Below are 26,700 nucleotides of genomic sequence, written 5' to 3' on the forward strand. Positions count from 1 at the left end.
AGAGATCTGCTTTAAGGTGAGTTTAGTATTCAACTAGTAGACAGAACTTGACTGGATGAAGGTCAAGACTTGACTGTCTTGGGAGGTCAAGTTCACAAACACATTTAATGATCATTGGGCTAGAAAAGAAGCCCAAACTTTTAGCATCTTGCTTGGATCTGAAAGGAAGGCGTGGGGAGCTGGGAGGTTGGCCTCTTCTCACAGGTAGCTAGTGATAGGACTAGAGGGAGTGGCCTCAAATTGTGCCAGGAGAAGTTTAGGTTGGAAATTAGGAGACATTTCTTCTCAGAAAGAATAGTGAGGTATTGGAAAGGGTTGCCCAGGGAGGTGGTGGAGTCACTGTCCCTGGGGGTGTTCAAGGAAAGGTTGGACCTGGCACATAGGGACACAGTTTAGTGGGTGACATTGCTCGTAGGGTTGGACCAGATGATCTTGGAGCTCTTTTCCAACCTTCATGATTCTATTATTCTATTCTATGATCTGGATAATACTAAAGAGGCCATGAACTCTGCTAAAAGTTGCCACTCCAAACCCATTAGATTGCATTCCCGCATGTATTGAGTTCAATTGTGAAAGTTCTCCTTTATCAGTCTTCATATGAACTCTCTTTGGCCTACATACAGCTAATTCTAGGAATCTGAACTTCTGCACAAACAAAGCACTAAATCCTTGGGAAATTTACTCTGTTTCTACAGTCAAATCTCTGCCTCAGCTTCCCTGCCTTTAACTCACCTGTAGCATTAAAATATTTTTAGATGTGTTTATTACAGTGAGTTACTGAGAGTTCATTAAAAGGAGTACGTTAAAGTTCTTCTAAGGAAAACTGATCTGTTAGCTCTTAACTCTGAATGCTCTTCAAAGCATTAACTCCCAAGCAAGGCTAATTTTGATAACCACAACAGCTAGTTTTTCATCTTGTCATGATAACAGTAAACAAATCTGTTAGATAAAGCTGTCAACTTGTGTAAACTGGCAAAGATGTGCTGGCAAGATAGAGCTTGGCCCCGTCTTCCCTCAATATTAAGTGCATAATGCTTGCTGTGCTCAACTCTGGCCAGCTCTCCACATCGCAAATACTGAATACAATACCTGCATGGTTGCAAGAGCGACTTTGCCGATCACCTTCCATGAGGAGACAACAACGCAAAACACACTTTACTCTGAGAAAAGCTGCACTCACCCGATCTTCTTCTTCTCTGACATCTGGCATGGTGCTGATACAGAGGCTGACTGCAGTGATGGCAACAAAAGAGATTGAAATACAAGCAAAGATCTTTCCTGGGATCCCTGAGTGGGGGTTCTCCACCATATCCCTGAGCTTTCTCATGCACAAACTCAGTCGGCTATTGTCCTGGAAGGCACATTGCGTAGTTTCGCTAAATACCATCTCCCCTTCATACAGCCTGGCCTCAGCTGCCTCCTCCTCTTTCTGTCGCAATCTCTTTTTACAACACCACTCCAGGTGGTCCTCTTCTATTCCCCAGTACACAAGCTCCTCCTGAAAAGAAAGAGCACACATCTCCCTGAGCAGCCTCAGCTTCCCAGCTGTCAGGAAAGTCATGATTGTCCTGAAGGCACAAGGATTACGGTCAAAAAAAAATTCATTGCAGCTAACATCATAGTCATCACAGATGTTCATGATCTCATCATAATTGTTGCAAGATTTTAGCTTCCCAAGCCTGGTCAAGGGGCAGTTCTCCAAGGTGGTCCATGGGATTTTGTATTTAATGCCACCTACATTGATGATCACAAACCTGGTCCGGTCATCCAGGCGGGCTAAGCAGCACAAGTCTTCCCCAGGGTGCAGAAGTTTGGCCTTTTTGTAGAAAAGTCCTTTCTTGGTTTGCACTTCACACAAGCTTTCCAAGTTATTGAAGGAGTAGGAGCTGAACGCAGGATCTGCATTTCCAGTGAGTAATGCCATTTCTTAATACATTTGTGGAGTTCATAGGGAGGTAGAGGCTACTCAAACAAGAGCATCTGGTCCTTGATTGGAGAGTTGGTCTGTGAAACAGAATTTTTAAACAACAACAAAATGAATACTTTGCTAGGTGAAAAACAACCTCATCTCATTAAACTTTTCTCCATGACATTACTTTCCCCCCTATTATGCTAGAACCATAGTCGCCCTATGCCCACTGGAGAGTAAGAACTTAAACTGCAGTAAGGTTGAAAGCCATGTCCACACTTCTATAGTTTAGTCATTGAATGAATGGGAAAAAAAAAAAAAGCGTGTTACATTTTCAGCAATCTCTTCTACAGGTTCAAGCTCTATCCCAGATGCCTAGGGAAAGGAAAACAGGGCTTTTAGATAAATGGGAATTTACATTTTAGCAACTTAAGGAAGGAACTTAGTTGCAAATCTTTTTTGATTATTTTGACCCATCTATTTAAAATACCCATCACAAAAATGCCTGAAGTGTGAGGATAAAATGCATGTCTACAGTACCATCAGAAATGCGATTGCAGTAATGCTGGTAACTGCTATTTTAAATTTGCCAAGTTTAGCTACTAATAGCAATGAATATGCTGGAGCTGAGAATCAAGTTTGCAGCCAGCACCCAAGCCAGTTTGGGTGCTTGAGCACAAAGTCTGTACTACTGAGATTCATTTGCTACTGTTGTCCCATCAAAATGCATTAAAAGCTACACTGGGCATATCTACCAGTAGATAAAAGCAGAGAAGCTGTGCTGTCATGCCTAGGTAACTGCCATACAGTCTAAAGAAATCTCCTGCAGGGAGGTGCACATCCTGCCTCTGAGTGGAGGTTGTCAGAGGTGGCAATCTGGAATAGAAATCACTCCAGGAGCCTTGGGAGATTCTGGTGTGGTTAGACTAACTAATAGAGATGGAAAGAATACCCTGCAGCCCAGCAGCAACTCTGACATGGGAAGCTGAACCTCAGAACAAAGCAGAGCTGGAAGCGACCAGCTCGCTGCTTTTATTTCTGGGTAATGCAGAATCCAGCTGATCCCAGTTTAATAGAGGTAGGTATAAGGTAGTGATTGCTCTGCCCTCTTCCTGACAAATGTTCCTGAACAAATAACCAGGGTGAAATCAGATGGATTTTTCCACTGATCTCAAAGGGGTGGCAGAAAGCAAGGGGCTGGGAAATGGATTTTACCTTCCTTTTCTAGCCAGGCTACAAGACAAAAGGGAAGTTTGCAGCTTTTTAATGTGAGGTGAAAGATTCTTGCTGCAAGAAGTTTTGCTCAGACAGCTAAGTAGGCTAATATGCTGCTGCACTCTGCCTTACCCAATCAAGCATTATGGTAACTCCAGGATTCAGTTTGTGCTTTCTGCTTACACATCCTTTACCACATCATCATCCACAGATCTCTTGAACACATTTTTTCACCTACTATGTTGCTTCCTCACCTTTTCCAGAGTTCTCCACCAAAGTTATCCATGTCTGTCTCTCCAAAGCAGTATTAGGATGTCTTGAATTGCTACCGTGTAACTACATTGGTGAATCACCTAAAATTTCCTCAATTGCTTAAATGCAAAGTAGGAAACAAGAAACTGGTGTGAGTGTTGAGACTCCACATGAAAGATTTGGACAGAGAATGGATACAGCGATGGTAAATGATTTTAAGAAGAGTATGTAGAAACCTTGCAAGCTGACAAAAGACAGGAGAAAAAGTTGAAGTATGAAGGATGGTCTAATGTTACTGATGAAAAGATGGTAACCATGAGGTTGTAATTCCATAATTTATAAGCAACATCCTTCTAATTCCCTTTGAGTCTCATGTCTCAGCCTGGAGAGGATACTGAACAAGAGAGTGCCAAGAAAAATTAGAGCACATTCCCAGAGACACATATTCCTTTATCCATAATCAACTCACTGTCTCTGAGTTCATTAGACTTAATCAAAACAATCTCCAAAAAGAAGTGGTGAACGTTTGCTGCTCAAGGCCATGAGTCACCCGCTAAATACTACCAACCACATCCAACTGAATCATGGCAATTGCAGCAGTACTCCCCCTTCTGTGTTTCAGATACAGACATAAAATTTTAGAAAGGCATTTATGTTGTATATTTGCAAGAAGTCAGAAAAAGGCTGGTTTACATATAAAAAGGGTGCTCAGTCACCAAAAGATACTTTTTGGCACTAAGAAAATTTGAGAAGAGCCAATGATGCCAAAACGTTTCCAGTTTAATTTAGGGCAAAAAAGGTTTTTCAGAGATTTCTTTACACATGCCGACATGAACAACAGACCAAATCTCATCCCTCTCACTAAGGGCCAGTAAAGGGTAAATGATAGCAACATTCACTCTGAGAAACAGGTTCTTTCGTATCACAGGCTTGAGTGCAGCTGGGACTCCAAATACCACTACTGTCACAATAAGAGTGCATTGTAAGCATCGTGTATGCCTTAAGAATTTACTTTCTTGTTGCTTTTTGTCAGTAAGATAAAATATTCACTGCTGCTACTCTGGGAACTGTGCTTCTGTTTTCATGCCTTGCTTGTTACACAAGTCAACATTTAAAAAGTAATGTACATTGTTTTGACATCAAGTCCAGGATTTGCTTTTCTCCTCTCCCTCATAGCAAGTCGTTGCATAAAGGAATGAGATACATTTCACAGAACTATTTTGAATCTAACCTTATATCTGCTTCCTCCTTCTTCCAAGAAGCAGCTAATTCAATGTGAAAATCTGGAAGTATATTTTTTATTACAAAATCTTGGGCTTACAGATGGTTAGGTTTTTTATGTTGTGAATATAAAATTATGTTGATTAAATGTAAAGCTTAAGGATGTATCTATTCATTTTTATTTTTTGGGATCATCAGTAGATAAATAGAAAGTGATATTAGAAGTAGTTACAGATGTTCCTGCCTTTAGTTTGATAGGCTGATTCTGGACATTAGACTGTTCAGCTCCTAAAGTAAATTTTTTGTCCTCATTCTTTGTAAGACAAACACTCCAGATTCCATAATTCATAACGGTATACATTATTAGTTGGCAGATATTGTTTTGGAAATCTCAGCTAAAAGATAAGCATGTGTATAAAGTTGTATTCTTCTTCTTGGCACCTCTGTGAAGTGGTTGTCCAAGACCAGGGCTGAGATGTCAGTGGAATGGCATGAAAGAGCTTGTTGTGCCACTGTAACTGCCCTACAGAAAAACAAAAGACATTAACGCAGGCTCCCAATCTGAACTCTATACTGAGAAGTAAAATAACCCTAGAAAGTTTGTTTCTGATCTTACATGCATGGAATGTACCATGACCTTCAGTGAATATTAAAGGTTATTTCAAATTATTTGGGTCTTAAAATAGTTTTTGCATGCCTACTGAAAAGCATCCCATTTAAGATTAACTTTAAAAGCCAATAGTTCCAGAAATGATGGTACATTATCATCCATTTGACATTCCTACCATTTGATCAGACACGTAGGTTCAGGAAGGGCAAGAAAAAAAACAGAGCCTGCAATGCTCTTCCCTGTGTAGTGACACAGGACAGAATTTGGCTCTGTATTTGTTGTTCATCATTTTAAAATGCTGCAGAAGAAATGCCTTATAAATACTTCAGTTTGAATGACAGACTGGGATGGCAAGGAGCAAGAGCTGTCCTGCATGTGAGAGGAATGCAGGCAGAGGGAATGCACAGGCTAGCAATGACAATGAGCCTATCAAGAGCTTAGGGGTCAGGGCTGGCGGGCCAGAAGTGGGAATGGGGAACCCAGGAGGAATGTGCAGGAAAATGATTAGGAAAGATGAAGGCCACCTAGAATTGAATCTGATGAGTGTTATGAAGGACAGCTAGAAGGGCTGCAGCAGGTGTGCATCAGCTGCAGAAGGAAGAGGAGAGAAAATGCTGGCCTGCTGCTGAATAGTACAGGGAACCGAGTGACAATGGAAAAGTCCAAGGTATCTATTGCCTTCTTTGCTTTGGTCTTTACTGCTAAGAATTGCCTGCAGGAATCCCAAGCTGTCAAGACCAAAGGTAAAGTATGGAGCAAGGAAAATTTGCCCTTTGTGAAGGAGGATCAGGCTAGGAAACACCTGAACAGACTAGACGTACACATGTCCATGGGACCTGACAGTATGCATGCACAAGTACCAAGCGAGATGATTGATGTCATTCTGAGGCCACCCTTGACAATCTTTCAATCAAGAGACACTTCTGAGGACTGGAAGAAAGCTGATTCTGGTCTTCAAGAAGGGCAAGATGGATCTGGGGAACTACAGGCCAGTCAGTCTCATCTTGATCCCCAGGAATGTGATGGAACAAACAATCCTGGAAAACATTTCTAAAAACACGAAGGAATCACAAGAAGGTGACTAGGAGTCATCAGCAGGGCTTTATGAAGAGGGTAACATGCCTGACCAACCTGACAACCTTCTGAGATGATGACAAGCTTGGCGGACTAGGAGAGCAGTGGATACTTTTTATCTTGACTTTAGCAATGACAGGAATGCCCTCTGAGTCCTCAGACAAACTGAGAAAATACAGACTAGATTAAGTGGGCAGCCAGGCGGCCTGAAAACTGTCTGAACTGCTGAGCCCAAAGGGTTCCAATCAATAGCACAAAGTGCAACTGGAGGGCAGTCAATAGTGATGTCCAATACTTCTTAATATCTTCATTAATGACTGCATGATGGGACAGAGTACACACTCAGCAAGTCTGCAGATTATATGAAATCAGGAGGAGCTGTTGATACATCAAATGGTTGTGCTGACATTCAGAGGGACCTGGATGTGCTGGAGAAATACACTAACAGGAACCTCTAGGAGTTCAACAAACGTGAAATGCAAAATCCTTCCCCTGGGAAAGAATAAGAAAGGATAACCCCATGAACCTGTACAAGCTGGGTGCCAATCAGCTGGAGACTGCAAAAGGGAATGGGGGTCCTGGTGGACTGCCCATTAGAAAGATTGCTGTCAGCAGGTTGAGGGAGGTGAGATACTGGTGCAACACATTTGGGAATGCCGCATTCAATTCTGGGCTCCCCAGTAAAAATGAGGCATGGATGTACTGGTGAAAGTCCACCAAAAGGCCATAAAGACAACCAAAGACTTGGAACATCCAACGTATGAGGAAAGACTAAGAGAGCTGTGGCTGTTCAGCTTGGAGAAGAGAAGGCTCAGAGTGATCTGATTGATGTTTGTGAGATGGCAGGCACTAAAGATGGAACCAGGCTCTTTTCAGTGGTCCCCAGTGAAAGAACAGGAGGCAATGGGCACAAATGACATTTAGGAAATTGTTGCATTTCCTGTATTCTTCTTAAATGTAAGAAGAAACTGGTACTGTGAGGGTGGTCACACAGGCTGCTGTGGGCTCTCCTGGAGTATTCAGATCACTACTGGATACAATGCTGAGAGACTGTCTAGCTGATTGTTCTTTGGGCTGTGGAGGTTAAACTCAATGAACTACACAAGTCCCTTCCCACCTCAACTACTCTGTGATTTTGTGAATATGCTCTTTTGAACTTTAAGTTACAAAGTTCTGAAGGTTTATACTCATACTACAGCAGCAAAAGGAAGCCACAAGGCTTTTTAGTAATTAAAGTTTTAAAATTTTCCTTGTGAAATGAAACACACTTTGACAGAGCACAGGTTACTTTGTCATAATTTGAAGTCCCAGACATGAAGCATAAATTAGGGTGAACACAAGATGCTTTCTCTCAAGTCCAAAGAGAGTTGAGTCAGTGAATTCATTCTGCAGCACTCAGCCATTTTCAGTCAGAGACAAATTTGACATTGCTGCCTACTGCCAAAGCAGTACCCACAGCTTGCTGTGACATTATTTATAATTTACTGTGTACACAATTATTTTAATTGTAAAGCTTACACATGCAGTTGACCTTACATGTGGTGGTATTACAGCTAATGCTTTGGATGAAAATGTTCAGGAAATCCATGTTATCCCTACACTTACTACATTTTGGTAGAACCTGGATTCCCTGACAGACACTGTGAAACCTGAAGAGATGACAGAGATGAAGAGATGACAGCACCTGCTCCAGGGGCTTAAACAATATAGAACAGGTGGGATGCAATAGACAAATGGGAAAAACAAAAACAAAAACTGAGACTAGGAGGATATGGAAACAATAAAACACACATCTTAGCAAAAAAAGCAGACTTCTGATCTGGGGGATTAGTTTCTGAGTTTGTCCACACCAAATATTTTTGCAGTCTGATCTTTGCAGGCAGAGCATTCATAACTCTAAGGGTTGCATTAGACTACTTCTGGCAGCAGTGTTCGAATATCTGCATTCAAATTCCCTTGATAAAGGAACTACTCTACATGTGTACAAGTAGATCAAACTACAAGCCAAGACATATACAATGAGGTCAACAAGGGACTACAACTTAGACACAAAATTGGAAAGAGGTGAACCACAACAAGACAGATCCAAGACTTTGTACCTCAGCTCTCCAATCTACATTAAAGTATCTTTATACAAAGACATGGACAGAATTTATCTCACACTTTTCTTCGAGATTAAATTTTTCTAAGCAAGAACCATCTTACTGCATATTTGTACCCCTCCAAGCACAACAGGGGTCTGAATTCTGCCTGTTGCTTTCCTACTTTCACATCACAAAAAAATGTTGTTTCATAAGGAATGAAAGTGGGACTGTAACACTGATTAAACCATAAGCACCTAAAGCACCTTTCTGCAGATTTTCTGGAGCAGAGACATCATTGATAAAAGCAGTTTTGGAATTAATCTAGATTCCAAAAATCATGAAGACATGTAAACACAACTTGTTTCCTATGTATGGTGCTGGCTTCACTCTCAAAAGACTCAAGGAAAAGAAAAAAAAAAAAGAAAGAATGAAAATCAGCACAAACTACTATAAACTAGTAAAAGGTATACCACAAAGGACAAAGGGGAGATGTGTTAATTTCACACAGAGTATTTTCTATGTAACTCCAAAAAGTTGAACTTTATGTATTTTTGTGTTTACTATCAATAAATTTTAATATCAATAACCTATTAAACACACTTAGAAAAGGCAGTAGTCCAAGAAGTTGAAATTGTGAACAATCCTTTATTATTTTGTTCATTTCTACATCAGTTACAGGATCTAACGGAGAAAGGCACAGTAGACCAGAAAAGCTAAAATGGCCTTCTCCAGAGTAGTCTGGGGCTACAGGGAGATGCTGTATCAGTTAACCCAGCAACAACAACAACAAAATAAAACCAGGAAGAGTCATACTGCAATGGTAGTTGCAAAATTCAGCATGTGAAGCTGGACATTTTTGGCACATCCTGAACGCACATTTTCTTTTAACAATTTCATTAATTTAGTAGAGGAAAAAAGGAAGTTTTCTCATCTTCCCTCACTACATCTTTGCCATGCTGCACAATTAGCTGCAATAATTCAATTTGTAAAATGAACAAGTCAAATAACTTGACTCAACACTAATTATTCTGACATGTGTCCATAGCTATACAAATAGCTCCATTAGGCAGATTATGAGTTATCTACTGGTACTGCACTTGCCAGAGCTGTACAGTGAAGGCATTATCACTGTGAAATTCTTAAGAAATCAGAGACTTGGTACAACAAGCTACCTTAAGATATAGGATCCTTATCTGTATCTCCATAGCATAAAATAACGTTTTTCTGCACTTCCACAAGCTTTCATTGCTCTTAAACAGAATTTATTTATTTTTTCTGTGAAGCTATTTGCACATTTCAACTGCACAATAGACGAAGACAGACATGCTAGAAAACAGACAAATGAGAGGAACTAATGCTTGCTTTTACATTCTCCCCACAGTTACAGAATTTTGTTCAGGCTAGCAAGCTTGAAGATGTCACAAATGTCTTAAAATTTGGAGTGCACTTTCAAAGTGTATTTAAGTAAAGGGAACTGATAGATCCTAAGCAGTAAAAACAAAACAAAACAAAACAAAAACAAAACAAAACAAAACAAAAAACATAGAAGAACCTAAAAGATTTGGGTAGATCCTACAAGGATTTTCTACAAAGTAGAAAAGTTTTTCCCTACAGTTCTGGTTAACTACAAACATGGATGAAGTATACAGTCTCATTAGTTTAAAATTAAAAGGTATTGTATGCAATGACATTAATGATAAACTAAATTCATGTTGAATTCAAAGGGAAACTTCTCTTTAAATAGAGAAAATGGGAATATTCTTCAGGTCAATACACAAATAAGTTATGAATCACATGAGAGGAAGAATGTCAGCAGCAAAAAAAAAAAACAACAACCAACCAACCAACCAACCAAAAAAAAACCAATGAAAACACATAGGATCCAGTGTTAACTTATTAAATCTAACAAAAGGAGCAAGACACATCTTTATACAAACACTTTATCTTTTCTGTAAAGGATTTCATATGGAAGATAAAAAAGCCTAATGTTCATTTAAAACCTACAGGTACTTGATAAAGAACATGTATTTGAAAATATATGTCTAATAACCATTCATACAAACCTGTAAATGGCCCAAAAAGATACATAAGAAGAGGTAGACTCACCCTTTTACTAGGAAAAGTGCCCCAGCAAATCATCATGAACATCTGGATGTGAAACTGGGCCGAGAGTGGCGTCATACAGTCTGAACTCTGTATTTCCAGTCAGGAGTGTAAATGCTACGTTTTGTATTAAATCAAGTATATTAGTCATCTGGGTGGGAAATTGCTAAGAATAGAATTGAAAAAATCAGTAGGATAGATCAGAAATAAAAGATACTGGTATCTGCATTAGAGAAGGAGCTATAAACTGTTTTCCCTACTGCAGCGATGCAGATCCACTGGAACACCTGAATCATAATTCCATGACTTGCAAAGACACCGTAACTCATTTGTTTTTCCATGCTGCCAGAATTTTGGCAACAGAAATGAGATAATCTGTTTAATTTCCTGGGTGAGAGGAATAAACAATGCTGTTTTAACACACTACACAGTCTGTCATTTGCATTTGATAGTACCATTCACATTGTACCTTAGGCCAGCTGTGGATGCATAATCGTGACTGAAGTACATATTTTTAAAAAAAATTTATTCTGATGATTAGTTATGCTGAAATAGAGCAATCTAAAGGCATGGAAAGAAATATTTCAGATTGGCAACTAACACCACCGTAAGTAGCAAAGTTTAGTACTCATATACAACCATATCTGAGTCTCTTACGCTGGCTGATTAAACAGGATAGTAAAACGATTAATTGTTAAATCTCTTAGAACAAACTCATGCATGATTCATAGAAGGATAGAAATTTCATTGTCTAGTGGCTGCCAGGATTCAGGATCAAAGGTACCCTGTTAGCATGGCTCGGTCACTGACCAAGCAAATGCAGAAAGAACACATTTTAATTTTAAACTCTTGAGACTGATCCATGTTTGTAGTTAACAGGATCAAACAGTACTCCATGCGCAATCTAACTGCCTCGAACTCTGAAGTATATCTCTTGATCCGAAGTCTGTTCACTTTAGCCATCGCTAGGCTTTGTTCATACCTGGTACCTTGCTAATATGTTCTGGAAACTAGAACTGATTATGAAAACACATTTTACAAGCATATTGTCTTCTTGTAACCAAACTAAGGCTTAATATACCTAAACAAATAAAACACAATTTGGACATGAAGCTCTGTTTTTAAGTAAAAATAATTCTGTAGGGAAAAACTTTTCTGCCTAAACTTCGTAGATTCTTCCAGTTTTTTACTACTTAGTCTCCCTCACTTCCCTTTTCTGATGAAAGCATACTCCAGATTTTAAGGCATAAGTGAAATCTTAAAATTCAGCCATTTGAGCATGGTATCAAATCAGCACAGAGACCACACAGGAAAAACAGGGATGACACGTAACTGTTTCCAGCTGAACCCATGAACCTGTGGTGGGCTAGCCTTGACTGGCCATGAGACGCCTGCCCTCTCACATCCCCTCCTCAGAAGAAGGCAGGGAGAAAATACAATGAAAAAGCTAATGGACTGAGGTAAGGACAGGGAGATCACTCACCAACTACCGTCACAAGAAAAACACTTGACTTGGGGAAGATTAATGTATGTCCAATTAATAACAGAGTAGGACAGTGAGAACTAAAATGAAAAACACTTTTCACTCACCCTGTCTTCTTCCCGGGTTCAACTTCACTCCCATTTCTGTGCATATGCACAGGGACAAATATCTTAGCACAATATAAATAAGGCTGCACTTTTAGAACTGTTCTATGAGGTGACCTTCAAACAGAGAGGGTTTTTTAACTCTACAGTAGAGCTCCAATGAGGCATGGTGCCATGTACTGAACACTAAGAATAATGAAAAAAATGCAACTAACTGCTGCATAATGCAGTGAGCATTCCCTGTCCTCTGCTCTGTGGGCAGAATTAGGAAATCCTGCCTGCCAGACATGTTCTTAAATGAAAAGCCTCTCCAGATCTTGCCCTGTATACATGTTCCATTTTCACAACTAATAAGCTTCGTTGTCTGGAGATGAAGATCCCAGAGCCTTTCTATTCTGTGTAGTCTTTACCAAGTGACACTCACATTTTGCGGCTTACAGGTGGGGTGAACTGGAAATTTTGCAGCAGCTTGAAGTAAATTAATTAATTATTTTTTTTTCCCTGAATTAAATATGAAAATGAATAATATAACTAGGAAAGTATACCTCATGTGCTTACATTATTTTAAACATAAAATACCATTTTGAAACACCATTCAATTTCATGACATCTTCTGTTCTGAATTCCTCCTAGGCAGGTGCCCGTACTAACAACATTAACCTACTTAAAAAAAGCTGACAGGATGAAGTCAGAGCTTCTGGGTGGAAATGTTGCTGGTTTTGGCTGCTGGAATGGTAGTAGATGGCTTGGATATTTTTCCTCAGTCAGGTGACAGCAGAAACCTTTGGCAGTTTGGTGTAACAGATGAGGGAATTTCACTGTGAAGATGATGGCTTTAAAATCAAGTAAAATATGACTGTCCCAATTACGTGCAGTATCTTCAACAATCACATTGAACCCTTCAAAAATTATGTCCCTTTCCAAAAACTCTGGAACAGGTGCAAGAGGTAGGGTGACAGTCTCAATAATTGTGTGCATAACAGATGAAAACTTTGCAGTGACATCTTGTTGGAGAACACTGGTGGACCAGAGGTTGCAAATACAGACTCTGGCATAACATTAGGGAGAACTGCTTCAGTGACAGAAACACAAGAAGCTCAGCTCTAACAATGCCTCCTGTCTAGGGTGTTTTGACCCAACAGGTTTATAAGAACCACTGAGTAAGGAGAGCTTCAGGGGCAATGAAAGTAGGTGAGAAAACAGTATGTTAAGAAAACAATCCAGGCCTTTGGGTGATGCTCAGGTTGGTAATTTATTTACTGATTGTTTCAGCAGGTATTTTATTGTGCTAGCACATGTACAATTGATGCCCTCCATGAGAAAGCACTCCTTTTTTTCAGAACACTTTCTGCTTGTGCCAAATTGTTCACTGTTGTTCTACCTGAAATGTCAAAAGATACACAGAAATATCAGGATAAAATAAAGCTATGGGGTTCATTTAACAGCATCACTGCTACCGACAGGGGGTTGTTTCTGAGCAGTTATTTTCATGTTGCGAAAGAACATGTTGTTACTCACAAAGCATACATTATTCTGCAAGTGCTGCAAACAATAAATCCTTCTGCCAGATCACAGAACCGTAGAATGGTTTGGGTTGGAAAGAACCTTTAGAGATTTTTTAGCTCACCTTCCCCCACCATGGGCAGGGACACCCTCCTCTAGACCAGGCTGCCCAAAGCCCCATCCAACCTGGCCTTGAACACCTCCAGGGATGGGTCATCCACAGCTTCTCTGGGCAGCCTGTGCCAGTGCCTCACCACCCTCTGAGTTGAACATTTCCTTGTAACATCTAATCTAAATCTACCCTCTCTCAGTTTAAAACTATTACCTCTTGTCCCATTGCTATATGCCCTTGTAAAAAGTCTCTTCCCATCTTTCTTATGAGACCCTTTTAGGTACTGGAAGGCTGCTAAAAGGTCTCCTTGGAGCCTTCTCTTCTCCAGGCTGAACAGCCCCAGCTCTCTCAGCACTTCTTCACAGGAGAGGTGCTCCAGCCCTCTGATTATTTTTGTGGCCCTCCTCCAGACCTGCTCTAACAGGTCTATGTCTTTCTTGTGCTGGGGGACCCAGAGATGGATGCAGTACTCCAGGTGGGGACTCAGAAGGGTAGTGTAGAGGGAGAAATCCCAGTACCTCTGGCACACTCCAATCCTCATGGGTTTCTTCTCCAAGTTGTTCTTCCCCTATATCATAAATCTCATTACCATCAGAAAGATGATCAGGAATTTAAAGCTACTGCAGTCCATTACCACCCAAAATTCTCCTTCTGTGAGGAAGGCTCCATGAGCTGCACTATCTCATCATTTTAAACTTGAAATTTAGAGGTTATTAACCCAAGGGCTTTGTGCAGAAGGTGTGTAAGACTTCTCTGCAGAATCCAGGGCTTCTTCAGGGTTCCCAGTAGATGATCATTCTCACTTAGTTCTAACTTCCCAGTGCAACTTACACATAACAAAACTCCATAGGTGTGGGGTTATTATGTGGTGCTGTGCAGACACACAATGGGTTTCACATAAGCAAAATCACTACAACCACATAAACTAATTTACCCTGTACCTGGATTATGTTGGATATCTGACACTTCAAGTCTGAACATAAATACCATGTATTGCAGGATCACCCTAGTGCCTGCCTTGATGACTTCGCTCACAACTGTATGTACAAAGGGCAACAGACCTGTGGGAACCCCATTACCAATGGAAAAGAAAAAGGTGATTAAGATGTTGGTGATCTGGGCCTGTAGAGTTGTGGAAATTGGTTCTCTAAGTTCCCTCTTCCCAATTTGCAACTCCAGGTTGCTTGCTCCTTCTTCATTCCACCTTTACCTGATAGGCCAGCATAGTAGCTAGCCATTTTATTTTTTCAACTAAGAGGGTATGTATGACTATTCCATTTTCAGCAGTGGAAGGCTGCTTTAACTTTCTTTGTTGCCAGAAGCTCCAGCATGCTCTCAGAAGACCTGGAGATTGCCACATGTAGGCATAACTTTGCACTTCTTTTTCTCAGACCAATGCTAATGACTGCCAAAGAAGGCTCCCTAGAAGGTGTTCTGTAGGCGAATAAGCTGGTCTAACTCATCAGGTCACTTTTTTTTTTTTTTTTTGGTGGTGAAGTGCTGCATTACCAGCATTGCTTGGGAAGAGTAGCTTGATGCTTGACTAACTGAGAAAGCAGAGTTTCACAGATAACAACAAAAAGGAAGGTATGACCCATCTCAGTTTCAAGTTTGTATTGTGAGTGGCAAATATCTAATACGCCTTGTCCACTAAGGAATTTAGAGCCTGGTCTCTATAAAGGCAGTTTTACTCCATAGCAAAAGTACTGAGTGAAAGTGTTTCTATGGCACAGTGCTTATATGCTCAACAGCTCTGTGATATTTGCATCATGAAATAAAACAGAATACCCCAGATTTACCTACCTCTATTTTACTTATTCTATAGTATTACTCCCAAACAAAACTTCATTATTTTGTTATTGTTTTCCTGCTAGACACTTCTACTACTCATACAGAAGGCATTGAGGAAATGTGCACAAAAAAACTTCTGTCCTCTGTCCTCCTGAAAATTTTGAATAAATATAACATTTCATAAAATATAAATTCATATCCCCTTTGCTTTCTCACCAAGTGAGAAAACAAAGAGTAAACATGGATATCAGCATTTACAAATGTAAGTAAAGATAAGTAAATAAGTAGATAACAGCTACTTAATGAGGATGTTTGAAAGAAAAGCATGTAATCTGATTTGTAGTGCATAATTCTTTTTGCATAATTTATTTTACACTTTTATTTAATGCATTTAGCAGTCTCAGTAGCTTACACTGATGCAGAATTGTTTAGCTTAAGCTCTGAACAAGTAGATGCTCTCGTTTATTCAGTCCCCTTTCCTACAAGAGAATTAGTTCTCCAAAGTCAATCCCATACAACTACATGAAATAAATATTAGGCTGCTGAATAATTCTACATCCTGACAGGAATTTGCAGCCCCATTTGGTCTCAAACACTGTGCCAACGTATACCATCATACTCCATAAGCCCTAGCCTCAGTTGAATCAACAGGAATTGAAAGGCTATGGAAACAGGCTTCTAGGGATGTAAATCCTCAGGCTGGAATAGAGGGGATCACTGGCAATGCCTGCCTGATAGAGCTAATAATCAGTAGAAAAGATCCTATCAGTGTCATACAATGAGTCCGGTTCATAATGTAAGTATCTGTGTTTGTAGTCATTACATGGATCTTTTGGGGCCATAAAGAACAGCCTCATGATCTAGAAACTAAGCAAAATGTAAAATAAATATATGACATGAACTAACATAAATGGGTTTACAGAAAGAGAATGAGAAAGAGAAATCACTTAGCCAAACCTCTTGTGGTTGACAAAGAAATGTAAATCGCACTGTTCCAGAGCAACTGTGATAATGAACTAAGATCGCTCGGTGGTTTTATGCTTACAACAACTAATAAGTCAAAAATAAATATGTAATTTCCTGAAATGCTGTGAAGAAGGAGAAGTGAAGGATAAAAGGCTTTGAATAGAGACAAATATGGTATAAAGCAGCTACTTCATTATTGTAGAGCATAATCCAAGGGTATGCTGAGTCCCTGCACATGTAAATTAGTAACTGCCAAGCAAAATATAATAGTAGTAAACTCTCTACCTTCTCAGAATCAGGCCTTTAGTGTGCCTAAGAAAACTGTTTCCAAATAGATGCATAACTGGTACTAAGGACAAGCTTAAATGTGTGTGTGTGTGTTCCCCTTATATATTTTCCCCATACATCTATATATTACACATACACACACTTATATCCACACACATACAGATATATTTCCTTGAACACACAGGGCAATGACAGACATGAGATTTGAGACATGAAACACTTGTGCATTTCCAAGTACAGCCCTCAGGAGCACAGGGCAGGGAAGGAACAAGGGTCAAATCAGCCATCAGCTCCTGCCAGCTTACAGTTACAAGGAAGCTTGAATCTGGTGCCCACCCAGAGGGCAATCTGAGACACCCTGGGATATCTGAGAATGGCAGATGTGATGTTGGTGTGATGTGTGTGGTTGCACTAGAGCCTACCTCTCTGCTTCTCAGGAAGCTGTAGAGAGCAATGAGGTTGTCTCTTGGCCTTCTTTTCTCCACACCAGACAACCCACATATCCTCAGCCAGTAGTTCCCTTCCCTTCCCTTCCCTTCCCTTCCCTTCCCTTCCCTTCCCTTCCCTTCCCTTCCCTTCCCTTCCCTTCCCTTCCCTTCCCTTCCCTTCCCTTCCCTTCCCTTCCCTTCCCTTCCCTTCCCTTCCCTTCCCTTCCCTTCCCTTCCCTTCCCTTCCCTTCCCTTCCCTTCCCTTCCCTTCCCTTCCCTTCCCTTCCCTTCCCTTCCCTTCCCTTCCCTTCCCTTCCCTTCCCTTCCCTTCCCTTCCCTTCCCTTCCCTTCCCTTCCCTTCCCTTCCCTTCCCTTCCCCATAACAAAAGATCCTTCAAATTTATAACTTTTTAAAGTATGCCACTCTGACATCAGAAGTCAGCACTGAGTATCAAGTGATCTCTCAGAAAAGATACTGACTGAAATAGCAAAAATACTACTAAAAATCAATTGATTTCTACATTTTTGTAGTGCACATAAACCTAAAATATTCTGTAATTAAAACTGAGTGCTATGCTTGAGGAAGTTTTTTGTAAGACTCACAATAGGCTGTTATATTTATTACTAAATGTTTCTTGTTTTATTGAAGCAGAACATGTTCCCAGAATTTCTGTTAGGAGGTATATCCCCTTTTAATTCTTCTGTTAAATGTAATTGCTGCAGATACTGGTTTTGCTTGTACTCAGCCTATGCATTCAAATTTCCAATGTGCATAGCTTGATTGAGTGTCTACTCGAGTGTCTACACAGGTACTTGTCACAGGAAGCAGGTGGAAATATGTATACGTGTGTTTATGACAATATATATGCATCTAAGCTGAAAACAGAATATATTATTCCTGGATTTGGAAAGAACATACCTTGACAGTCCTCATGCAACAAAAGGGCTGTGCTTTTCCTTTCAGACAGTGCTCACACATTCATTCTAAGGTACATATACATAAAGAAGAGTCATATTGCAAAAGAGAAGCCAGTGCAAGGGTTAAAGACAGTCAGTTGGTGTCACCTCTTCTGGTGCTGGATAAATGTTGTCATCTAAAAATAGGAGATACCCTTCTCGAACTGCATTCCTCAGGAATCACAACAAAAAAAAATGCAAGTTTTCTTCAAACCCTAGAAATCGCTCTATTCATTTTACTTATATGGAAAAAAAGCTCAGTGATAAAAATAATATAACTAATCAAATAGATATATTTTTTCTGTAACACCTATGTGAGGATCTCATGCTTTTACCTTTTGCCTCTGTTTTATGCATTCTCTGCATTCTCACTTGATTAAAGGCAACCTGCATTTTGTTACAGCGATAGGAAAGTCAGGGTCATTGACTTCACCAGTCCACAACAGTTAAAAAAAAAAAAAAAAAAAAAAAGGCTACTTTTCATAATGTATATAAAAAACATCAAATAAGCCTTAATTGGTAGCTGTTTCAGAATGCTTATATATTGTGCTGTTTGTCACACTGTCATAAAATGTTATAAATGCACAGCTAATAAAGATTTTAATTGTACATGTAGTCTCGCAATATGGACTGCTTATTTGCATCTAAATATAGAAGGTTCATTTTAATTCTGGATATACAGAACAGCATACAGCAAAGAATGTCCTCACTCTTGTAAAACTTGTTAAGATTTTCAGATTTCTGGTTAATTTGCACACACAAAAACCAGTGTTTCTTCAGCTCCAGCAGACCTACTGGATTCAGTGAGGTCCCACTGAATGAGCTGAAAAAGAGAAAAGCAAATAATGAGAAATCACTACACTGGAGCCTTCCTGAAAGAAGAGTGCAAAATAGTAGCAATAAGATGAGGACAAGATAAGGGACAGGACAACACGTATCCTCTTTCACTCCTCAGTGTCACACTCCCAAATGGCTTTATTTCCTGGAAAGAGTGGAACATCAAAAGCTCCACTGCCCCCAGCCAAGTCATCCCAGGGGGACAGTGGAGAGGAATCCTATAGATGCCATAGACATCCTCATGCCAAATTTTCCTGGATGTGTCATAATTGTTGCCAAGCACCTCCCTTTTAGACATTGACTTTTACACCCTTGCCAGTGTTTAATGCTCCCTCCTCCCAAGGAAATCTTGAGCTTTTTTTCCTAATTAATGAATAAAACATCTTCTTCTGTTCTTCTAATAATCCTGTGTAGTGCTTTCTCATTTTGCTACTTTCCTAATAAAAAGGCATGGAGCTACTTGGAGATACTTGCTTTTTTTTTTTTTTTTTTTTTTTTACTCTAGGACTTGGTTGGGTTGGTTGGAAAAAAACTTGATCTGGTCCAACCATCAACCTACTGTTCCAGTGCCTGACTACTCTAAGAAGAAATGTCTCCTAATTTCCAACCTAAACCTCCCCTGGTGCAATTTGAAGCCATTCCCTCTAGTCCGGTTGCTGGTTATCTGTGAGAAGAGGCTGACCCCCGGCTCCCCACACCTTCCTTTCAGGTAGCTGTAGAGAGCAATAAGGTCTCCCTGAGCCTCCTCTTCTCCGGGCTAAACAACCCCAGTTCCCTCAGCCACTCCTCATAGGGCTTGTGTTTCAAACCCTTCACCAGCTTCGTAGCCCTTCTCTGGACATGCTCCAGGGCCTCGATGTCCTTCTTGTAGTGAGGGGCCCAAACCTGAACACAGGACTTGAGTTGCAGCCTCACCAGAGCAGAGTACAGGGGGATGATCACCTCCCTGACCCTGCTGGCTGCACTATTCCTGATACAAGCCAAGATGTCAATGGCCTTCTTGGCCACCTGGGCACACTGCTGGCTCATGTTCAACAAAACATCAATCAGCACCCCTGGATCCTTTACCCCTGCACAGCTTTCCAGCCACTCTCCCCCAAGCCTGTAGCACTGCATGGGGTTGTTGTGGCCAAAGTGCAGGACCCGGCACTCAGCCATGTTGAACCTCATCCCATTGGCCCCTGCCCTTCGACCCAACCTGTCCAGGTCCCTCTGCAGGGCCTTCCTACCCTCCAGCAGAACGACACTTCCCCCCAACTTGGTATCATCTGCAACCTTGATGAGGGTGCAGCAGTTTCTTCACCCTCTCTCCAAGTCATTTTCCACTACAGCAACATACTTATACTCTCTTTACAGACCCTTTCACCCCAAATAAACATCTCACAGTATGAACTCATCATGCATCAGTTCTGTCTCCTCATTATCAGATCAATTTTCTCTTCCAAAGAGACATTCATAATTATGTTTATACCATTTAGCATATATAAATCACATATAACTTGGTCATGCGTTCTAAAAAATAGTCCTGCAACTGTTTTCCACAACAGAACTTCATTCATCACAATTATTACAATTATATGTACCCATCAAATCTAAGCCATAAAGGTTGCTCTTTACGGTTGCTCTGACTGAATATGGATTACTGAAGCTGGGTTCTGAAAAATTGTCATTTATTTACCTAAGCCCTACCATCTAAGCTATTGTGATCTGATCCACACAGGCCTTGAAACTGATTTTTGAAAGAGTACTTAAATCAGCTTTTCAAATGATAAACTTTTATTTGGCAGTTGTTTTAGAAGTTAACTGCCTTTTCATTTACTGTTCTGTGCTCTGATGTCATCTGCTCTTCTTTGCTTGTTGCTGTGTGCTCTGACACAACTGGGTTTGTGAGCTACTATTACCACAGAGGGAATACGTGGGCAACAAAAATTTCCTGACACTTTAAATAAGCAATGACTAACAGCTTTTTAATTATCCAAACAGTGATAAAAGTAAGTGATATTTAAGGTTATATTTTTCACTGTCTCTTTGTTTGTATGCACAAAGTATGCCTACATAGATGTATCAGCTAATTAGCTAAGCAGCTATTCAAATGCTTCCTCAAGTGCAGCTCTGTATGCGCAAATACAGATTTTTCATATCTGAATGAATGTAAACACACAAAACAGAACCTCAACAAAAATTTGGCTATTAAAGCTAGAGGATATTGCATATTGAATAACAAAATCTGCATTTTAATATTATAAATTATTGCTATAGTACCCCATTCATCATTTGCAGTTTGTGCATGAAAAGAATCACATGCGATTCACTGAAAATAAATCTGGTTAGAGAGTACTGTAAAATTTAGAATGTGCAAAAGCTCCCACAAACAGAACAAGCAGACCTGCCTGATGAGTGCATGGAGACTATTTTAAACTTATTTTACTGACTTTGTATTTCTTCTGTTCTTGGAACTTCTTCCTATAAGTTATCTTATGCTCTAATTAATGTTACTCTAAGTCCTCCCACCTCTTTTTGTTCAGTTCTGCAAATTTTATTGCTTGAAACTTACTGTAAGTATCTGTAACAGATACTTACATTTAACGTTCCATATGCCCCCTTTTTCCATATCATCTTTTACCTTCTAGGACAAAGAAAAACATCAAATTTCCTTTATTTTCACTAGCTTTCTTTCTTCCTGTTAGATGGCACATGTAACCTTTAGGCTTACAGTTTACTAACTAAATAAACTGTCAGCACTTTTCATCTTCCCTCAGCATCTTTTCCCTCCATAGATTTATCTCTATTGATTACACCTCGGAGTTCTAAAAACCTTCAGAATTTAGTCTGCTGAAATTCAATACCCGTGTGGGATGACATAAGGACAGTTTATAATCTTGACAAAAGGGTATGGCAAATTTTGAGCACACAGCTCTGCTTAGCCCTCACTAGTTTTACTTTGTTTACCATTCAATGGCTAAAAGTATACCTGAGGCACACTATATGAACCAAAAAAAAAAACAAAACATGTGCCTGTCCTAGAAAAAAAAAAAATATTCCTTTATTCCTTAGTCAATGGATAAACAAGCAATTCTAAGGTTTTCCTTCTAGTCCTTGCTTTTATAAGATTCCAAGTACTCTGACTGAAATCACACCATCTGACTACTTTCCCTAAGGTAGCTGGATATAGATTATTTTAATATCTTTCTCTTTTTTTTTTTTTTTTTAATCCTTTAGGAGGTGAGGCAAACAAGTTTTATACCAGATTACCAACATGCTGAAAAGGCAAAATTTAAGGAAATACTCTACACATCTCCTGCTTTAATTTTTAATGTGGAAATGAATATTTCTCATGTTGATTTGAACATAAAAGGGCCAGGTATATTAGAAACAAAATCTCAGTTAGTTACACTGAGCTATTTTTCTTTTATTTGGCCTTCTGTCTCCTCAAACCACATCACTCTAGTTTGCACCAGCAGCTATCTATCATTTGCTCAACAACTCAAGGCAGCACTCCATGGCTTCTTCAAGGTGGCTCACAGAGCATGAGACCAAGCTCAAGGTAACTTCAAGTGAGAATAAAATCTGCAACTTGTCACACCAAACATAACTTCTCTTTCTACTAAGTACCAGTTTCCTCCTACCTGTACTTCTCCTCCTAGCCCTACAGAGGGGAAGAAGTAGGGCTGCTTCCTTTCAGAGCAGGAAGAAGTAGGTTATTTGAAGCATCAGCCTGCAGATGTTTCCGAGATGTGTCTGTGGTTAAGTAAAGATCTTCCTTTGATTTTGTCCAGCTCAGAAGCAGATGAAAGATATGAATCTGATGCATAGACCTCTGTGCGGATAAGGAATTGGCTGTATGGTTGCGCTCAAAGAGTTGCAGTCAACACCTTGATGACCAGGTAGAGATAAGAGACAAGTGGTGTTCTCCAAGGGCTGGTATTAAGACCAATGGTAATTAACATCTTTTTTGGTTACGTGGACAGTGGCACTGAACACACCCTCAGTAAATTAGTGGATGACATAAAGCTGTGTAGTGCAGTTGATATGCTGCAGGGAAGGGATGCCATTCAAAGGGACCCTCACAGGTTCGAGAGGTTGGCCCACGAAGTTCAACAAGGCCAAGCGCAAGGTCCTGCACTTGGGTCAGGGTGATCCCAAGCATGAATACAGGCTGGACTGAGAGCAGCCCTGAGGAGAAGGGCTTGAGGGTATTGGTGAATGAAAAACTGAACATGAACTAACAAAGCCGTGGATGCCTCATCGTTTGTAACTGTTCAAGGCCAGGCTGGATGGGGCTTTGAGCAGCCTGATCTAATGGAAGGTGTCCTCATCCATGGCAAGGGGCTTGGAACTAGATGTCTTCAAAAGCTCCTTACAATCCAAGCCATTCTATAATTCTATGAAAGTAAATGGACTTTTTCTTCATAATTTTTTTTCTTCTGTATGCAGTTACTCTTGAAATGCTTTTGAAATGTTTTCTAAGGATTTGGCCTAAAATCTTGGTATACTGCCTTCTAAAATTCCTCTCTAACGTATGTTATTTGCCTTGAAGCTGATAGCATCTTTCCACTTTGGAAAAAACTTCAGTCAGCAGAATCTTGAGATTTTCCATTTCCAGACTCAAACCATTCAGTTGTCAAGGAAAGAATTAGGTCTTCTACAAAATGAAAGTTAGGGCACATGGTCCTGCTCACACAGAGGAAATGAATCTGCTAAATATGGAGGTGTCATTTTGCACAGTGCCTTTTCAGAGCCAAAATGCCATATGATGTTGTTTAACTCTCCTTCACTCACATCCTCTCTGGAGGAAATCAGCTCTCTGTACTTTAAGTCCACTAAGACTTCCTAAAAATTTTGTACTTTACAACTGGTATCTACTTGCAGACTGATGTATCTTCTCACCCTGTCCCAAGGTGCTGAAATACATTTTCAGTGCTTTAGGCACCTTTAAAAGAAAAATATAGATCTTTTCCACAGGTGTTGCGTTAGGTGATGCAACAGGGACATGGGCTCATGTGAGGGTCCATGGTAAGTTAAGTTCAAGATGCAAAGCAAATGATAGGGAGAAGGGGTAGACTTTTGCTAGGACTGTCTTTTTGTCTCTGACTCCTTGTGAGTAGCACACAGGGTTGAGGTGGTGGAGGGAACCCATAGTGTTGTTCTGATTCCCTGCACTGCATCAAGGGAGCTGGAGAGAAAGGCAATGGGAGAAGAGCTAAACCTCTGCTATGCCCAGCCCAAGTCTATCCCTTTAACACTTGTTATAACAAAACAACAGCTTCACTATGTATCATTAAAGTTGAGAAGTACCTTCTGTGTAAAGACAGACTCTTTGAAGGGCTCTAGAACACCAACACCCATGTGGAGTCGGAACTGTGTTGTGCAATACTACTGAAAGCCCTTACAGGTTTGTCCCTATTCTCCTCTAGCCACCCATGCTAGCTTCCCCAGACACTAGCTCAAGGAACCTTATAATGCACAGCAATGGCTATCTTGCTCATAAGGGCAAGTAATGCACAGTAATGGGTATATTGCCCTTATGATAGGCAAACCCTGACACTGCATTTTCATTTACATTCTGAAAATAAATGGCCTGATTTCTTTTATACCTTTCTATACTATTTAATATAACTGCAGCTGTTTCCCTTGCTCCATTATTTTGCACTAAAATCTCCAGTGATTCATAGAATAACTTAAAAATTGTAGTGTAGAATTATTCTGTAGTACAATTACTTTTTCTTTTTCTTTTCTTTTTCTTTTCTTTTTCTTTTCTTTTTCTTTTCCTTTTCCTCTTTCTTTTCCTCTTTCTTTTCCTTTTCCTTTTCTTCCTCCTTCTCCTTCTCCTTTTCCTCTTCCTTTTCCTTTTCCCTTTCCAGTGGCATAAACTGACATACTCCTGTGTATTCTTAAGATTCACAGAAAAAGATAATTAAGAAAATATTGCTCTCTATCAGGACTGCAAATTATTTCTGTGAATTCCTTTGAGATCTTCACTTTGTCTCTTCAACAGTTCTGCCTGCAATTGAGGTTGGTCAAGCTATGGAAGTATGCAGGCAATAACTAGGTTATTGAGAAGGAAGGTACTATCAAAATCCTTTAAATAGGTCATTATGGGCCTCATATAGCTCTTGTGACAAAGTTCAGGGCAGTGACTGCAGCATGTGATGCCAGGATCCTGCAGAGATCTCTTAAGTGATGATGATGGAAGAGTACTGGAAAGAAAGATGAAATTTGTGTTGTCAAAGCTACTGCTAACCCCATCATGGCCAGGATGGTAGTAATTGGCTTCTTTCTTGCTTCCAGAGAGATGCAATCAGAGTGTAAAGAGGCATCAATCTGCAGAGCTCACTGCTGCATGTGCTACCATTGAGCTTATGTTTTATCTCACTTCTGCTTATTTACAATGAGCAGCAACCTTACTTTATAGTTGTAATTCACCAAGTTAGCCATACTTTCAGAGTAAAAGAAGAACAAATAGACACTATCCTATTTGCAAGGATATTCAAGTATGAATAATCAGAACAAAGGGTGTCAAGGAAGCAAAAAAAAAAAGGGGGGGGGTGGGAGGGCAAAAAGAAAATCATGTCAACAACACATTGATTTTTAGGTCAGCAACACATTGATTTTTAGGTCATCCTTGAAAAATCTTCTCAACTAAGAAGGAGGCAAGAAAAGTCCAGGGAAATATTGCCTCCAGAGGCTTAAGAGAAGAATCAGGCTGCCACCATTATATATGACAAATCCCTATCTGTCTTTGGATTTTCAGGCTGATAAATGCATACAGCAAGGTAACCCCCTTACAATGTATTTATATAAGTAGTGCAGTTAACCCAGTTCATTGATGTATGAGTCTTGGGTGCATACACTGGTCTTCTCTCACTTAAGCTGAAGGAAGACACCTTCATTTGGAGAATAAATGTATTCTAGACAATCTTAAAAAAAAAAAAAAAAAACAACACAGCATTATTTAGAATAATAGTATGTTGTTGCATAAGCAGCTTGTTTAATATGAAACTAAAAAGTATATTTCTGAAAAGTATGCACACATACATTTACAGAATCTGCACAGGTGTTATTTGTCACAGTCTACCACATAGACTATTAGAGACTACAGAGAAATGCAGTGGCTATTAAAAATGATTCGGCACTTATTAACATGACAAAGCATAGGAACTGTGAACTAGTAATTAAAATGCATGAGGTTTAATAAATATAAGGTTTCTAAATGTTCTGTAAGGACCCACTCTTGAAACTCCTTCCTTCAGGAGTCTGTACTTAGTTCAGGATACCTATGTATTCAGTAGCAATGTTTGTCTGAACAGGGATTACCAACAAAGACTAAAAGTCTTGCAGGATCAGACACTGAATGTAAGCTCTTTTCACAAATTTTTATTTTAATGTTAGAAAAGAAATCAAATCAGAAGTGTTACCCTTGTTTAGCTCAAGGACAATATGTTATTAATCCATGACTCTGAAGGTTTCAGCTGTAGACTACAGTACAAGTATAAAGAAATACTAGAACAAACATCTAAACCTTGGATGTGTTCTCATTTATACCAAAGTAGTTCTGGACAGGCTCTTTTGATTTACATAAAACAAACAAACAAACAAGCAAAAAAAAAAAAAAACTAACAACAAACAACAACAACAACAAAACAACTGAGAATATTTTGGTGACATTTACATTAAAGAATAGACACACAAAAGGGAAGATTCACAATCTATAGTCCTACTCAGTTCTTCCCGAAACACCTTTGATGACAGAACAGACATCTAAT

The 26,700-nt window shown here is 39.7% G+C and overlaps 1 protein-coding gene across 2 annotated transcripts in view; it reads right to left on the reverse strand.

The window, feature by feature from the left end:
- KCNG2 (potassium voltage-gated channel modifier subfamily G member 2) overlaps nt 1–26,700 on the reverse strand; it is a 56,561-nt gene that overhangs the window by 22,690 nt on the left and 7,171 nt on the right. The window contains exons 1-2 of one of the 2 annotated variants that reach the window (XM_068674685.1): nt 18,436–18,549; nt 1,181–2,004 (exon numbers count right to left, since the gene is read on the reverse strand). In XM_068674685.1, coding sequence (XP_068530786.1) covers nt 1,181–1,924 — 744 coding nt within the window. In that variant the 5' untranslated portion in view covers nt 1,925–2,004; nt 18,436–18,549. Of the gene's footprint in view, nt 1–1,180; nt 2,005–18,435; nt 18,550–26,700 lie in introns of those variants that run through there. The other variant, XM_068674684.1, reaches the window with a different exon arrangement.

Source organism: Anas acuta, chromosome 2 (genome assembly GCF_963932015.1).
Source record: "Anas acuta chromosome 2, bAnaAcu1.1, whole genome shotgun sequence".
NCBI classification, from domain to species: Eukaryota; Metazoa; Chordata; class Aves; order Anseriformes; family Anatidae; genus Anas; species Anas acuta.